The sequence below is a fragment of the Sitodiplosis mosellana genome, unplaced genomic scaffold (genome assembly GCF_009176505.1).
Source record: "Sitodiplosis mosellana isolate CC-2019 unplaced genomic scaffold, AAFC_SMos_1.0 Smas_scaffold_1, whole genome shotgun sequence".
NCBI classification, from domain to species: domain Eukaryota; kingdom Metazoa; phylum Arthropoda; class Insecta; order Diptera; family Cecidomyiidae; genus Sitodiplosis; species Sitodiplosis mosellana.
Genome location: NW_022595244.1, coordinates 5433321 through 5450862, shown reverse-complemented (window position 1 = coordinate 5450862; position 17542 = coordinate 5433321). Strand labels below are relative to the sequence as shown.

Sequence of the window (17542 nt, the reverse complement as noted above, 5' to 3'; positions counted from 1 at the left end):
GTTTTTACTCTTTCTCTCAACAACTATTCCACTGTCTCAGAGGTAAAAGAAGGGTCATTTTGGTTTACTTCCACTAGATGGTGCTGATCATCATATAAACATTCAATAAACAAACACATTGCAATATGAAAGTAGGCATTTGCCTACTTGACTTGTGTTCTGAAGTACAAATGTGAAAAAATAGTCAAAAAATCATCGTTTGTTGCAAATTTATTTGATTAGCTGTGATAAGAGATACATTAAAATTGGTCAAAAAGATTAAAATGGGTTTTCATTCGAATTTTGAGATATATCTTATCTATCTTGGTGTACTTTTGGCGATTTGTTCCTTCAATACGAGTATACTGGCGCGTTGCTCTGGCGATAGCATTGCAATTTGTTCGTCTGACAATTGTAACACTTGCATAATCAATTGTGCCTTTTCATTGTCCGATGCATCGTTTGGAATAACGCCAGTCGGAACATTCGTTGGAGCACCACGGTTTGGTGCTGACGATGGTTGTTGCGGTGGTGGTTGATTGTTTTGTTGCGGTTTCATGCGAGGATCGGTACGTTGGCGTGGATCAGTTTGGAATGGTGGAGCCACTGGTACTGGTCGCGCTTGATTTGTTGATTGCCGAATAAATGGCGGATCAACCATCATCGAATTAGAGTTACCAACTGAATTGCCCGGCATTGAACGCATATCCAAATCCATATTACGATTGAGACGAGGATCTAAATTAAATCACGTTGGAATTAGTTTTAATTCGTCGAATTAGAAATTGATTATCTGAAGAATGAAAAGTTGATGAATCTCATTACCCATGCCCATGCTGCGTAGATCCACATCTTGACTGACAGGGAAGTGATTGGAGTGATTAGCCATTCCCAATGGATTGATCGAGTTGTTTGTGTTCTGTGGCATCGTTTGCCCGATCATTGACGAGTTATTCGATAGCACTGGCGGCATTTGATTAGCTCGGAACAGCATAGTCTTTGATTCGATTCAAAAATAGAGGAATAAAGTTAAGAATAACAACGGAACTAAATTGAGTTTGAAGACGTATGGACTCTGATAGTAATTCATTCTACAGATTTCATTCATATATGAATTTTTTAATTCAGAGAAATTTAACCATAACCAAAAGTATTAATTTTTTTTGCACATATCACCCAAAAAAAACTAGCTTTTAAAACACATACCACCGCTGTTTGTGGATCAACGATACGCATTACGACCATTGACTGCAGCAACGCATATCCCAATTGTGGATTGAGTAGCAACATTTGCCGTGCTTCCGTTGGATTATTTTGAATGCACAACTTCATCTGTTTCATCAATTCGTACATTTGCTCCGGTGGCAACGAGGTCACAGTTTTTGTTATGATTTCTGGTGCCTGCTCTGCATCGCAGTGTTCACCGTACGGATTCTCAATTTGTGGACCTTGCAACAGTTGCTGCATTTCCATACGCGATTTTTCCGTACACGCATTATCAACACGAAGCGTACGACCACCGATTTCATAACCATTCAAATTTCTCATTGCACTCAATGCGGTCTCTTGATCCTTATATTCGCAGAAGCCATACCCTTTCGGCTTGCCGCTTTCTCGGTCAAATACTAACCTGTAAATAATCAAAGTTAATTTGATAAGGTTGATCAAATTCAAATGAAAATCACTCACTTCAATGAAAGAACTGGACCAACTTCGCTGAAAATCTCCTTCAGCTTCTCTTCGGTGGCTTCGTATGGAATGTTTCCAACTGTGAACGTATGTAAAAACATTTATTTAGAACATCAATACAGACAATACTCATGTCACACCGGACATATAGATCCATATGGAAAATACGTGAAAAAATTTACTCACCGAAGACCGACCTCATGGATTTATCCATAATACTCTGATCATTATTCTTTTCACCCATTTTAACCACGTCTTATTTCCAAAACAAATCGAAAAAAATTGATAAAAACTCCGGCAGCGTCTGTATGGCTCAAGAGAAATAGCCGCAATGAATGCAAATGTCACCGTATATACGACTTTGAGCTGTCAAACTACGTTGTGGATTTGCTGTATGTGTGTCTCCCGATAGGGACAACGCGAATTTCATCGAATCGCACGAAAACATTGCATTTTAATTATTTTTTTCTCTCAAAAAGTATGAATTTAAATTGACTGCTGTCACATCATCTACGCATCATACTCTTATTCTATCGGTCAGTTTGCACGTTTAACATAAATGTCAGTGTGCTTATCATGGATGTTTTGCGATATAAAAAAAATCATGTGCGTTGCATCACGTTATGAGCGTATAAGTTCGCGTTTGTTTACCGTTTCACGGCTCACATGGTGATTATTAGTCATTGGAAAATGTAGCACGCAACACACGCAACCACATGATACGGAAAAGAAAAGAGATGGTACAATTCTATTTTTATATCGACATGAAAATAGACAGAATTAGCCAAATAGTGATGAATTTTGCATGAAATATCATCGAATCGAATGTGTTGAGAGGAAAAGAAAAATTATGAAAATTGAAATATTGTCGGAGAACGGGTAACAGCTGCAATCAATTGAGCTTCGCGCCAATCACATTGTCCTACGTGCAGGATTGTTCGATGCGATGTTATTTCTATAGTGGCGAAATCACGCAAAAAGTCGGTTGTTAAAGTGTTGGTGGAGACGTCGCGACGTCTCACGTATTCGGTGTTGACAGTGTGTGTGTACGTCAGTGTCTGTGGTTGTGTGTGCAACGAAAAAACGGTGTTAGTAGCACTTTTTCATTCGTCTATTTTCATTTCGCGTATTACGTTTTTCACAATTGTCTCTATCAAAAAAGGGGAGCTAAAATCATAACGTTGAAACACCAAATCGACACATTCTTGCAATAAAGTCCGATGTCATACCGTACCGAAAAAAATGAATCAAGTAATCAAGTGATAAAAATTATCGTCGCAAATGATTTTCGGCAATTTCGTTACCAAATTAGATGGCAAAAAAGGTCAATTTGGCAATCGGTTCGAAAAGTCAACGTGGTGTGTTGAACACAAAGCAGATCGAAAAAAGTGCCATTTGATTTCATACATTGTGTGTGTTCAAACAGGACAAAATTAAATTTTTAAATTCCTTCGGCAAACAAAACCCTCAAGACGAAGAGAAGACGACGACGACGACGGAGACGACGAAGAAAAAGAAAAGAGTACGTCACGATTATTGCCAAGTCAAGTAAAAAGTGGATTGTGCGGATTAGAAAGGGAAACAAGTCAACACAACTAGGAAATAGAATAGTGCAAAGAGGCCGCCAAACACCAGTAACAACAACAACAACATCAATACAAACATAAATACATGAAAATGACTTAACAAAAGAGAGCAATATATCGAACACATCATAAATAAACAACGATAAAAGTGCTGATAAATTAAATAAAAGTGACTATATTGTTGGAAAAACGCGATCGCACGCGCGCTCACAACCCAAAAAATCCACAATTACTACTGAACAAACGTTTCACGATTCAAATACACATCAAACACACTAAGCAAAAAAAAAAGAAGAAGCAAAGTTCGTAAGTAAATAAATTTAGTCAACTATCCCAAATAAAATTCGGTTACATGTATACTTTTGGGTATGTATATATCGCATGTCGCATCTGCAGTTATACAATAGAATTCGAGCCGAATCGATGAGTAAATATCGAATGTGTTAACCGAAAAAAAACCTTTTTCATTGGATATTGAGGAGAAAAAAAGAGCCAGCGACGAATGGAAACGTTTCGACAAATGTGAACGCAGTGAATTTTTCGGCAGTACACGAAATTAAGCAAGAATGTCGGTATTACTCATGAAGCAATTTATTTCTCTGAAGAATTTTATTAGTTCATTGCTCTTTTCTGAGATACAAAAAAAAACAACTCTTTATCCTCATTATTCACTTAGCATTGCACTGAAAAAAGGTGCTATCGCTTTCGTAGTTTCTCTTTGTTTTATTGCATGTTCTAACAACATAATTGTGCCTAATTCTCTGTTGAAAATGTGTCACATTCAATGGATGCGTCATTTGTTTAATTATTGTGGTCGGTGAGATATATCGAATTTCATAGTCTCTACTTTCTCGAATTACGACGATGACGCCATGTGATGTGATTAAGCTTGACCAATGACCATCAGCTGAATCGCGTAAACAATCGAAATTTCAAGTGAAAAATTCATGCGAAAAAAAGGCAGCAGAACAATTCATTTCAGCAATGATCAGCAGAAATGAATAAACAAAATAGCATCAAGCCTCCAACGACAAAAATGGCAAGGAGACGTTGAAACTGGATTTTTATAATCGTTTCTATTTTGGGTGTTGTTGGTCGTGTTGTTGTTGTCATTGTTTGCTTCGGCAATCGATTCGCATTTCGTTTATTGACCATATTGTTTCACAGTCCAAATGACGTACATCACAACAGCCAAATGGCAATCGAGCAGTTGAGTGCTTCGCGTATTGCATATTACAGCGTCACGTCAAACGTTAAACACATGGACCACAAGAAATCTCATCGCTCAAAATTCGTTCGGAAAGGGAAAAAAAGCAGCAACAGCAGCAGTAGCGTCAGCAGTTGATTAATGAAAATGGGTGTTTAAAGCACGATTTGCAATTGCTATTAGTGGCAATTAGGCGGAGTAGAACGAATCAAAAAGTAAAATCCTTGATTTCGAAAGGACCTTCGTGACAGCACGAAATTGCAACTTTTTCAATCGCGAACCAAACTATGTGTGTGATTGTGATTATTCGAATCGGAAGGCGCGCGGAAATGCAATACAGTGATTTTATTGTTGTGATTAGTCTATATGGGAATGTGACACGCAGAATGATCAAAACTAACGACGTCGACGACGATTTCTTATTGCTTAAATATTCTTTATGTGCCGCATCGCAATCATTCAGCCAGCCCAGTCAGAGTGTGTTGATTAGTTGATTGGTCGTGTTTGTTTTTATCTTGGCATTTTTTATTCATGTGATTGTTTTTTTTTCTCCTTTTCTTTTCTTATAAAATGAGTGTGCATGAACTTAATTTTAGTTAGTTTATGGATGATTGTGGCTCGGTTCGATCGTGTATGCATTCAAATGCCAAAATAAAGCGTTAAATGAAACTTTATGATTACAATTATAAGCAAACGAATGGGCCAACAACGATAAGCGTAATCAAACGAACGACGCACAGTGTAGGAGACAACGACAGTCGAAATTGTATGCTGTGTGCTTCGGATTCTTATTTTTATTTCAAACACTTATAAATCGAACGAAACCAAAAATCAACAACAATAACACAAGAGAAATGTTTGTTATTCTACTCGCTTGAATTGAAATGAACGAGATAAATCGATTAGTCGTGATATTGGGAGAAAATCATCATCTCACAAGATGTACGACGCTTTATTTTGTTCGATTGTATTTACATTTATTGAAAATTGAATTCAATTCAGTTAGCGCATTCATGTGAAACAGTCGAATTTGCGGTAATCGGTTCGGTCCATTTAAAATCGCACAACACTCATCACGCTGTGCCCATCGAATAAGACATATTTGCAACAAGTGAAAATTAGTGCGACGAATTGTTTTCTTATTTTTTGGGATTTCAATGCATTTTCGGTGATTTGAATTATTTGTGCTATGATTTTGGTTGTTTTGTGTGGTCATGAAGCATGCATGGGGTCGCTCTGATGATAATGGTGGTGGTGAATGTCTTGTTGTTGTTAATTTTCAAATGACGTACAATTGATGTGAATGTGTGCGTTTTGTGGTGGTGCTCACTGCTCAGCTGCTCTCGTCTCATTCACGCGACGTCGTTTGTCATGACACAGAGTGCATGTGTGTGTCTGTGTGTGTGTTGTATATGCGGTATTTGTCTCTTCTTCGAACTATCTTCAACTGTGTTGGTTTGACTTCGTTCGGGCCTATAATATCAATGCGTGAATGTGTGTGCGTGTATTGGTTATGTAAATGTCATCAGAACCGAGTGTGAATGCGCGAAAATCGATATAATTCTGGTTTCATTGTTTACATTTTGCAGCGTTGTGTTTTTCATCGCGGATTTTTTCCTATCTTCTCAACGTTTATTCCTTTCGCCGACTCAATGTGGTGCACTTAATTGGGCGCAGGAGTTGTCCTTAAATGCAATTACTTAATTGTATTACAAATTATTACAATTTGTTACACATCAATACCAAGCCCATAAAATACAGTTCAGTTGGTGTTCTCTATTCGTGTCTGAAACCGTGGACGTGTGACTTTTATGCAGTTTTCATTTCCAGTCGCAAATGGTTACTAATTCTTTTCATATGAATTTTTATTTTAATCCAGTTTTATTCCACTGGAGTTTACATCTATTGTGATGTTTTTTTCCTTCGTTTTTGCAGATAAGCCATGGCTGAAAGTGATACAACTCGTATGGGTCGCTTTAAAATTTGTCCACCAAATTCACCAGGACCTCCCGAGCAGCTGTCACACGGACGATTTCGTATTATTCCCCAAGGTAAATAAACAAGAATTCCGTCATTCAATCCAATCGACGATTGTGTTTACGAAAATTCTTGTGAATTTCACAAGAAATGGCTTTGTTTGAGTCACCCTTTTTTTTTACGGTTTTCCCAGCGCAAGTCGTATGATTGAATTGAGTAACAAACACTTTTATGAATCCAATCGCAGAGCAATAAAAAATAACTTGAAACTTTAATTGCAGGAACATATGGTCCGACATCGCCATGTGTACAACGCGGTCGATTCGCTGTAATCCCCGAAGAGCCGAGCTCTTCGCCATCCGTTCATGATGCAAACACAAATCGACGTCCACCATCACCCGATTGGGATTTTACGACTGAGGTAACAAACAAATTATCCAAATGAAAACTGCACAACCTTCTCTATTGGTCGTAGCAACATTTGCTACGGAAAATCCAACGATCGACAAATTCTGTGTGCTTTGTGCGAATCAATAACAAATATTTATCGACCGCGAAGTGGGTAAATAAACAGTGAATCATATGCAAAGTTAAAGAGCAATACTGTCTCTATGAACAACTAAACGGCAACAAACAAAGATTTCGATCGATAAACAAAAAAAAAATTCCCATTAAATTTCTGTGTACCAAAAAAACGAAAAGAAGAAAATAGAAAAAAAAACAACAACACAACGTTTCAACTGCCGTTTGAAAAACCAGTTTCGAAATTTCGAACGGATCAAAACGTATGGAATCGTGTGTATGTGAGGCGAACATATATGTGAACATAATAATAAAACGGAACGTCGAACACCTACGATAACAAGGTGAACTCACTCTAAACTGAAAGTGATCCGTCGCTGTGATATTTGTTTGTCAGTGTTGCCGTCATCGGCCCGGAGTCGCAGCTTATACATTGTTTTCATAATATTTTTTTTCTCTTCTTTTGTTTCTTTCATTCAACGCGGCCTCTCTTTCTGTGTGTGGAACAATCTAAATTCGATTAGCTATCATACGGACGTAGTTGCGCGTTCACGACACACGGCTACATACAGCTATCTCGTTCTATACAGAAAAAAAATATATCTGCCTAAGCATTACGTTTTTTTTTACTTCTCTACTCTTCGTCTCTTTGGATTTGTTGTTTTTTTACATTATTATTATTATAGTGTCATCAATTCTCATCTGGAACCAGTTTCATTGGTACAATTCACATTCAGTAACTCGTACACAAAAACAGAAAAAAAACTTGAATTAGAAATTTGTACAATGTCGAAGTGGATTGCAGCTGTTTTTGATGCTCTCATGTGATCATTGCATCGAGAGAAGAAAAAAAAGTAATATAGTTCGACCAGCATACGAAAAAGAAAACAACAACAACAACAACAACGTCAGTCGAGTTCATAAATGCGATCGGTTGCTTCAAGTGGCTACAGTTTGATTTGTTTCAAGTGATTTTCCTTGTGCATTCTTTCTTAATCTCGTGATAAATTTCTTTATTTAAAAAAAGATAATCAATTTGAAAGGCTAGAAAAAAAATGGTTTTTTTTCCTTCAAGTAATAACGTAAATGTCAAAGTTAAATAGCTGCGAAATAGAAGGGAAAAAACAGAACTGCCAAAAAAGATGTTCAATGAAAATTATTGCGTTTTCGTGCTTAACATTCATAAATGAAATAGTGTTGTAGATGTATGATGTTTGAACTACGTAATTGGCAAATAAGAGAAGAGAAAAAAACACACATTCAATTCGGCTATTGTATAACAGTGAGCCGATTTCTCTCTGTGTTAATTAAATGATTGTGACTAAGCATTGATTCTGATTTTCTTCTTCTTTGTTCTTCTCCATTGTGCATATCATAATTAACCCCGATAAAAAGAAAAAAACAAACGACAGAATAAATGAAGAAGAAGCTTTGTATTGCTCTCTTTCTGTTCGTGGCGGTAAGAACTGTCAAACCGAAAAACGATTGGAATCATGTGTTTTGACGTTCGCGTGTGTGTATGTATGTGCTTTTGTTGCGCGTTTCACGGAGCGAAAATTCTGATTTCATCGAATTTCGTGGAAGAAAAATGGTTATACATTTAATAAAATATAGCCCACGAAGCCAGCACGATAGAACAATCGTTGCATTGTGAATGAAAAAAGAGCGAGAAAAAGAGTGTCAACGGCAGAAAAAACCGTATTTTATACACGAACAAAAAATGACGTAAAACGTAGGTCATTTTCCATTCCATTGAATATTCGAACTGCGTTTTTTCTACACTCTTTGTTTTTCTGTCTCTGTCGCGCCATGTTCTAAGTGAATCGGCTCTCATATCCGCAACTGGTTTACGCATTAAACAGTCATTCTCATCGAATTGGACGTGCGCACTAGCACAAACTATCTAAACGTGATCACAGCAAGTCTCTTCAAGATCGGTCGGTTGTGCGATTATTGTTTTTATCTCTTTCTCTCTTTCTCTCTCTCTTTTCGACTAGAATCGATTCGTATAGAATAGAACCGTCCTTCCCGTCTAATTTCCATTGTGTTTATGTATAAATAAATAATTGGCTTTAATAGATTTTGATGTTTGTCGGTGTGTAGTTTGGAGCGTATGCAAATCGGAGAGCCCGCACATCCAAAGCTCACAAGTACACAAAGGGAGAGCGCGCACGACCAATCTAATTCGGTCAGATTGTTCGTTGATAAGAATGATGAGCAATTAATCAAAATTATTTTTAAAAAAATGTGATAAAATCTAATAAGAAGCGATTGTCGATTGAATATGCCTCACAAAACATCAACTAATGCGATATTAGTTTGCCGGCCAAAGATCAGAGCGAAAGCGAGAGAGACTTTTTGTCAATTTATAACTGATTTTTTTTCTGTATCGATAGCCATCCATTTTCGATTTGCATAATTTATTTTCGTTGAATTGAAACGAGGAGAAAAAAACAAACAGATGGAAAATTATGCAAGACGAAAAGTGATTAGCTCATCCATATGCGCCGTGCATACGTATATGAAGTGGTCCATAGATCAGTCGTCTAGAGGAGAGAATCTCAACGAAATAATCGACGGAAAAAAACACACACTGAAGCCCATATGTGATATGACCGTCTCACAAGGATCAAGAAGAGAGTGAATTGAAATTGAAATTTTCACGTTGACAAATTGATTATAATGTAAATTGTAAATAAACGCTTCGTTCAAAGTGAGTGTGTGACATTGGAACGTGCATAAACAATTGAGTGCGGCCGCTGAGTAAATAAATTTGTGAATTTATTGAAATAAATAAATGTTTGAGTTGTGTCTCAAGTCGGCGTCAACTGCGACAACGACAACTAGCACTGAAACTGAGCAATCGTGCCACACACAAATTATTGTTCGTTTCAGTTGAAAATATTGTTGTACGCTCGCGCACGCCTCTCTCACTGTGCGTCTCTCTCTTGCTCCGGTATTTCTATCGCTCACACCGAGTGTGTTCCGCTCGGAATAATTGTAACTTCGTCGTTGAAACGCACAAAAAAAACACACACACACAACGATACACACACACATGAATGGTGTGTATAAGCAAACGGGGAACGACGATATATGAACGTCTCTGAAATCGGTCGGTGTGTCTCGCGGGGCCACATCAAGCAAAAGCGAGATAACAAATGGCAATGAGATGTGTGATCGCGCAGACGCATTTTGATTATTACCGAAACCATAAAAAGACGCAAATTTCTTTATGTGTGCTTTACTCTTTGACACAAAATAGCCCAAATCATTCTCTGTACCCGATTAACGCAATCAATGCGAATATAACATACGCTGGAATTGGGAAAATCCACCGAAAAAATTAAGAAACACGAGGCAAGGGTTGAGCAGTCAAATGGGAGAAAATAAAATATTACGTGTTGAAAATCAGGCAGAAAAAAAATAGCACAAGGCATTAAGAGAGTTATTAAATCATCAACATTATGCGATCATTATTTCACTTAACACCGAACGATTTATTGCCTGTGTTTAGCCTTTTTTTTTAGTTGTATGTTATACGATCGCCATCCTCGTATATCAGTGTGAAGTGGAGTTATTAGTTGATATTTTACCGTTTTGATTCGTACATCTACATAATGATTGTTATATTGAGTGTTCAATTTCAGTTTTAAATCGTTTTCGCGTAATTTTACACAGCGTTCAGCCGAAAAAAGAACAACAAGAGATACATATTTCAACGGAGAATTAACAAAGAAAAAGAAGGAGAAAAACAACAACATACAGAAAGAGTGAAATACACACAGAGCCAATAAAGCGCTCAAGTAAATAGAAGAAGAAGAATATATTCATGGTTATTGTTATTGTTGTTGTTATTGTTATGTGTGCCTATTAATAATTCACATCAGTGGACAGAGAGTTATGTATTAGTGTGACTGTCACACAGAAGAGTCACATGTGAGACACATTAAAAATGTTCATTTAGGCAATTAAAACAAAGTCAAAAGTTAAACTACATAAAGTGAAGAAGAGACGAGGGGAAAAAAGGGCAAGCAACAAAGACAGAAAACAAAAATTGATTGTTTTCTTCTTCATTTTTGTTGTTTGTATGTTTGTCATTCTTCGTTTCCATTAATATTGAGCCGCTGTGAGAAACTACGATAAACGACGACGACGACATACATACAAAGAGTGCGGGTTTTGCCTGGTGATCCATACACAACGATTGATTAGCAAATGTCATCTGTGGACAGCAATGAAAAAAACACTTGATGACATCGCATGTGTGTGATCGTTCAAAGCACAGACAAACAGATAATAACCATTCAAAACTATTTTATTGTTCACCAAAAGAAACAAACAAAACTGCCATAAACTGTTTGGCGCAACGTTGAAGAGCAGCGCATTTATTTTGGAATTTTTTTTTTCGGTGAGTTAGCAGAAAAAGTAAAACGGTTTGCATTGAAAAAATATGATACACGACGAATTCGAGCAAGAATTTGCAGCGTCAATGGATGACCTGGAAAGCATTGACACCATCACAATTCCACCACCAGCAAGTGCAACCGCACTCACCACCAGCAAATTGGCCAAGTTTAAACGACTACCGGAAATCGATGAAAACACTGTAGTCAGAGACATTTCGTCATCTTCATCGGATTTACTGTATCGTGTGTCGACGGATATGCTGGCGGCCAGTGCTGGTGCGGGTGACTTGAGAAAAACCGTTTTGATAAACAACAGTGCCAATGAAATACTATCAAATTCACCGGTGACCTTAAGCGATGACGATGATGGTGTCGACGATGACAAGCTTAAAATTGATGTGGTCAATAACAATTTTACCAATGGCAACAACAACAATAACAACAACAAAGACGAAACACCGATTGATAACAGAAGTGCCGATGATACACAAGTCAAAACGGGAGCCAAACGCAAATTCATCGTCACACGTATGGATTCAAAGGTGCTGCTCAGACCGGAAGCAGAAAATCTACGAAATTTAACAGCCAAATCGAATGCGGCTACCATCAGCTTCCCCTGTTCATCATCATCGAATCGAACATCGCTCAGCGGTTTGTTCGCTCCAAACGCCACATTCGAACCACATTTGGATAAGAGATTCTTCGACACATCTTTAGTTCGTATCAATGCGAACAGCATGCAATCGTTGAACACATCGAATGACAATGGCCAAGAAAGTTCATTAAACATTGACGGCAATATCTGGGAACGACGAAAAGATATCAAACCCAGGGTACAATTGGTTGTAAGTTCTGCATACGAATAATAACACTTGAAAGGCTTTGAAACTAAATATATTTTCGGAAAATTCACAATTGTCGATCGTTGGATTTCTTTCAATGAAACAAATTTCATGTCGAACTGGATTTGAATGCTGTAGCTAAATTCAATTTAATGTTTTTTTCTCCGCAACAGGAGGCCGATGGCCGTGGACAAAATCGCTCAGCCAAGAATGGTGAAGCGACCAAATCGGTAGAAAATGATGGTGCAAGCAAAAAATTAGATGAACTCAAACCAAAGAAGTAAGTAGATGGCAACATACAGCAATCAACATACAGCAATTTGGGCATTTTCCAATTGGTTTTTTTTTTCTTCTTTTATTTCGACAGGAAAAATAATCGCTCAAACTCATTGGAACGGCGAAAGAGTGGCGATGGTGATTCAATCATTAATCAGTCAACAGTTCATGGCATTGCTAGTCCAAATCGTCGGCCAACCATATTTGATGTGTTTCGGCCACGTTCAAAGTCTGACGCCAAACGAAAAGCAGAACGTGAATTGGCCAAGGCACAATCGACCGATAAAGACAGTAGTGCAAGCGGAAGTAGTACGCATAGTGGGTCTGGCATAATGCATAGCATGAAAGCAGCGATGCAACATACAATTGGTACAAAATCCGATTCAAAGTCATCAAAATACCGAGATGGTTCAGCGCATCCGCACGGTGGCAGTGATGCACAGTATTATCATACTGTGACCGCTGTACGAAGGCTTGATCATGCTAAATCACCGATGACCAAAATGATGGACTTATTCAGGCATCGATCGAATTCAGCCGTTTCCGAAGCGGATAAACGCAAAGCGGTAGGTTTAGTCAACAAATCGATATTCTGGTTTACTCAGAAGAAAAAACGATGATCATGAACTCTTTGTTTTTGTCAATTTGGATGTTTAGAAAGCGGCTTCAATGCTTCAACATCAAATGGCGACGCAGAGTGCAATAATGCGACGAGCATCAGCTGAATTGGAAAAGCGACGCGCTTCATTGGGAGCGACACGTGGCTTACGATCAGATGGCACACTCGATCCATATTATGCAGCTATACTATTTCGTGATTCAAGAGGCGTACGTATCTTTTTATTTATATGCGACAAACTCTCATGTTTATACAAATCTAACATATATATACATCCGCATGAGTTATCTTTGTTTTTGATGATGATTCACATTCTCGGCATTTTTTGCTCTTGATTACAGCTACCCGTTGCGGATCCGTTCTTGGAAAAGTACAATATGTCAGATTCGGGTAAGTTTCCACGAATTCAATGGCATTTCAGAGTTTACGCAGCCAGCTATATGAGTGGCCTTATTTAGTTTTCTTTCGGACCGATGCTAATGACACGACTAGTTTTATCTTATTGCGTGTAACCATCGAGCGACTCTCCTTCGATCTTGTTTACGAGTCGGTTTGAACTCGTTCGAATGACGCATGCGTACAACGTGGACGATATAGAACAAAGTAACTCATCACAAAATAGATTTTAAAAATAGGTTTAATGATCGTTCATAACATTTAAACCGTCTCGCTTAGACGGCAATAAGCACGCGCACTCTCGAATGTCCTGCCTTCACTTAAAATGAGCACACAGTTCGGTACTGGTAAAAACAGCCCGATGAAATGCAACTAATATTTAGTTAAAAACGATCATGTAGCGTAGCGTCCATTTGCGCCGATGTCATTTGAAATTTGTTTACACGTCGCTTAGCGCTCCCTCCGAAAAGTATTTCGTCGGTTTCGTATGCCAAATGTACTCGATTCACACTCGAATGTAATAATAGAAATCAGCTGGTAGTCAATTCGAACGACGCTGAAAACAACAGAAAAGAAAAACTAATTCCGAACGGCGTTGGCTTCTATTGTGATTTTTTCTCTGTATGTGTAGTGAGTTGCGGTTTTTTTCACTTCTCGCATCGCCTTCGATACGATGGGGCACTGTCATTCAAACGGATTGCATCGCGCTTCAGTGCCGTACACAAAATTTATTTCGTTTCTAATTTTATAATGAAAAAAAGAGCACCTTACGAATAAAACTTACAAATCACACCGACGCACCTCCTGCAAACCAATCAAGTTTTTCTTTTTCGATTCGACACGTATTCGAACACAGTTTTTCACTGAAATCCAAGTCGGGACGAGCTAAATATTTAAATTAATAAATATGTTTATTGAAAAAGAAAATACCGTTATATAATTCACGTTGTGTGCACGGACTAATAGTGTCGCATCGCTTTAATTCCTTGTCGCCTATTCAGAATTGTGATGACAAACTTAACAACATTTTTGTGCTATTTGTTTGTGATATATTAAGAGCTGTTTAGTGTCGGTATAAAATGTGCATATTTTCAAATCGACGATTTAAAGTTGTGTAAATATATTGCGATAAAACGGGGCAATCCGTTGCGTGGAACATTTCTAAATATGCTTCAGCTTCATTTCTATTCAAATTATGCCGGTCGATTGGTGCTACACAATGAATACCATGATTGGTGGTCGTTTGATACGTATCCATTAGAAAGTATTAAAGAATTTGAACAAGTATCCGAAGCATGGAAACGTTTCTTAGCTCATTTGCTGCGTAGAGGTTCGAAATCATCATCATGAATCATATACGCTTGACCTTATTTTATTTTTTTTTGGAACACACTGTAACATTTATGGGGTTTGTCTTTTCATTGCAGAAGAAGATGATTCGCTGATTTTTGTGAAATTCTTCCGGTTTCACAAATGCTACGACTTGATACCAACATCCGCTAAATTGGTGGTTTTTGATACTCAACTATTAGTGAAGAAGGCGTTTTATGCACTCGTTTACAATGGTATGCTATTTGAGCAAATTCGAAAAATTCCACAAAAATTGAGTGATCAACAAATTGGAATTAAATTTAAGCCGAAAAATAATTTCATATAATTTGTGGCTAAATTTCGGTTTGATTACAGGTGTCCGTGCTGCACCACTATGGGATTCCACGAAGCAGTCATTTGTTGGCATGTTAACGATAACTGATTTTATCAAAATCCTTCGAGCATATTACACATCACCGAATACATCTATGGATCAATTGGAAGAGCACAAGTTAGAAACATGGAGAAGTAAGTCATTCGTAAGTGACAAATCGTCACAATATTACACTAGACAATGAATGGGAATACAATTTGCATTTGTTTTATTCTTCAATAATGCTAAAGGTGTCCTTAACGCCCAAGTATTGCCGCTGGTGAGCATTGGTCCGGACGCATCACTGTTTGATGCCATTAAAATGCTGATAACCAATCGAATCCATAGACTGCCCGTTATTGATACACTAACCGGTAACGTTTTATACATTTTGACCCACAAGAGGATCCTACGGTTTTTATTTTTATATGTAAGTACAATGTACTTAGTACATCAAACAAAGTACCATATAAACACTTGTCGCTGTGTCATCATCACATTATTGATTCTCATCAAACTGATTTTTTTTTTAAATTATTCGAAAAAATTGAAAAAAAATAATGAAATATTTGCAGATAAATGAGCTACCAAAACCTGCATACATCCATAAAACATTGCGTGAAATTCGTATAGGAACGTATGATAATATCGAGACTGCAAATGAGGACACTAGTATTATAGATGCGCTGCATAAGTTCATTGATCGTCGTGTGTCTGCGTTGCCAGTGATCGATTCAGAGGGCCGTTTAGTTGATATTTATGCAAAATTTGATGTGATTGTAAGTGTTCTACTTTTGATCTTTTCAAATTACACCATGGGATTACAATCCAAATCATGACAAATATAAAACAAACCATTTTCAAATCGGCTTGATTTTTACAGAATTTAGCGGCAGAGAAAACTTACAATGACTTGAATGTGTCGTTGCGTAAGGCGAATGAGCATCGGAACGCGTGGTTTGAAGGTGTTCAAAAGTGTATATTGGATGAAACGCTGTATGTCATAATGGAGCGTATTGTGCGCGCCGAAGTGCATCGTCTAGTCATTGTTGATGAGGCCGACAAAGTGATTGGTATCATTTCGTTATCGGATATATTGCTTTATTTGGTGTTACGACCCATGGAATCATTAAAATCGATGGGCGGCTCATTGCATTCGCTACGATCACTGCAGACAAGTAGTCTGGGCGGTTTGGATGATTCAATGGATAGCATTATACGTGGTGGAAATAGTGTGATTGATGACAATGTTTTCGATGAACGTAGCGAAGATTTAATATCGGGAACGGAGGGTGAAGATGAAGGTATTGTTTCACATTCAACCACACCGAATCCAATGTCCGACGATACCATAACCGAAGCAAAAAGTGATACATTCAATCCGAGCGATATTACTGAAGCAATGGGCTCATTGGATCTAAATTCAGAATCGTCAGTGGGAGCAATTAGTACGGCTAAATCAGCTGCAAGCGAATTAGCCACCGTTGCCGAGTAAACCCCTTTTTTGTTATAGTTCATTTGAACGAAAGAAGAAGGAGAGACACAACAACAAAATGAATAGAAAACCACAACCTTTTTTGTATATAAAATGAAATAATTTTAAATTGAAAAGTTCTCTTATAAATGAGGCGAGACATGTGAAAAACTGAGTTGAACAAAACAAAAAATTGTAATTCGATTTTTGCCTAAACTAATACATCTTTTTTTTCTAATAAAACGAATTGGTAAATTGTACGTGTAATTGAATATAGATAGGAAATCTGCTTCTAAGAAAATCTATTGAAATAAATCTTCAGCAATCAAAATTTATGCGAAATGTTTAGATGATCTAATGAAAACAAAAATTGGCAGAAAAACACACACGCGCTTTTTCGGCCTGATTAGTGAAACAACAAAACACCAACAACACAAATATATTAATATTATCAATCCTTTTTAGAATATCTCTTTCTAAAATTGCCAACAACAACACTTCACCATCCACAATTTTATTTGAATAAATAAGACACACAAATCCTTTTTACAGCTTTACAACTTGCATATAGATGAAAATATCAATTGGTACAGTGTTGGTATGCGTAGCCAAAGAAATCGAATTGAGTGTAGACAATTTTTCCAGATAAATATGATCTTATTCAAATGACATGTTTCTTATTTTTGAACGATTTTAGACCTGAACACACAGATACACAGCATAAGCGAGGTACAAAACAAGTATCGATTCAGTCGACGACAGTAAATTATCTTGAAATTAATAGATAAATCGCTTAGCCGTAAATAAAAATACATTCGTATTAAAAACCACGCTTTAATAAGCCAGATAAATTGATTGAATGAAACAAAAATTAAAATAATA

General features: G+C 37.3%; 2 protein-coding genes across 20 annotated transcripts; one reads left to right on the top strand and one right to left on the bottom strand.

The window, feature by feature from the left end:
- Positions 1-192: 192 nt before the first annotated feature.
- Positions 193-2018, bottom strand: LOC129574588 (cleavage stimulation factor subunit 2). Its single transcript, XM_055456783.1, has 5 exons — positions 1855-2018; positions 1669-1747; positions 1186-1609; positions 805-976; positions 193-717 (listed from the first exon to the last, which is right to left on the bottom strand). The coding sequence occupies exons 1-5, from the start codon at positions 1910-1912 to the stop codon at positions 299-301; spliced, it is 1152 nt and encodes a 383-aa protein (XP_055312758.1). The 5' UTR covers positions 1913-2018; the 3' UTR covers positions 193-298.
- Positions 2019-2078: 60 nt separating this feature from the next.
- On the top strand, positions 2079-16995 carry LOC129574492 (uncharacterized). Of its 19 annotated transcripts, none has more exons than XM_055456699.1 (13): positions 2079-3560; positions 6051-6300; positions 6397-6512; positions 6720-6859; positions 12385-12491; positions 12579-13053; positions 13145-13315; positions 13448-13496; positions 14930-15067; positions 15189-15341; positions 15438-15616; positions 15762-15965; positions 16070-16995. In XM_055456699.1, exons 3-13 carry the CDS (start codon positions 6404-6406, stop codon positions 16679-16681), a joined length of 2337 nt encoding a protein of 778 aa, XP_055312674.1. In that variant the 5' UTR covers positions 2079-3560; positions 6051-6300; positions 6397-6403; the 3' UTR covers positions 16682-16995. The 19 variants fall into 19 exon arrangements, with proteins under 19 accessions (XP_055312674.1, XP_055312684.1, XP_055312646.1 ...); XM_055456671.1 differs by lacking the exon at positions 2079-3560 and adding an exon at positions 3656-3822; XM_055456682.1 differs by lacking the exon at positions 2079-3560 and adding an exon at positions 4036-4676.
- The last annotated feature ends 547 nt before the right edge of the window (positions 16996-17542 follow it).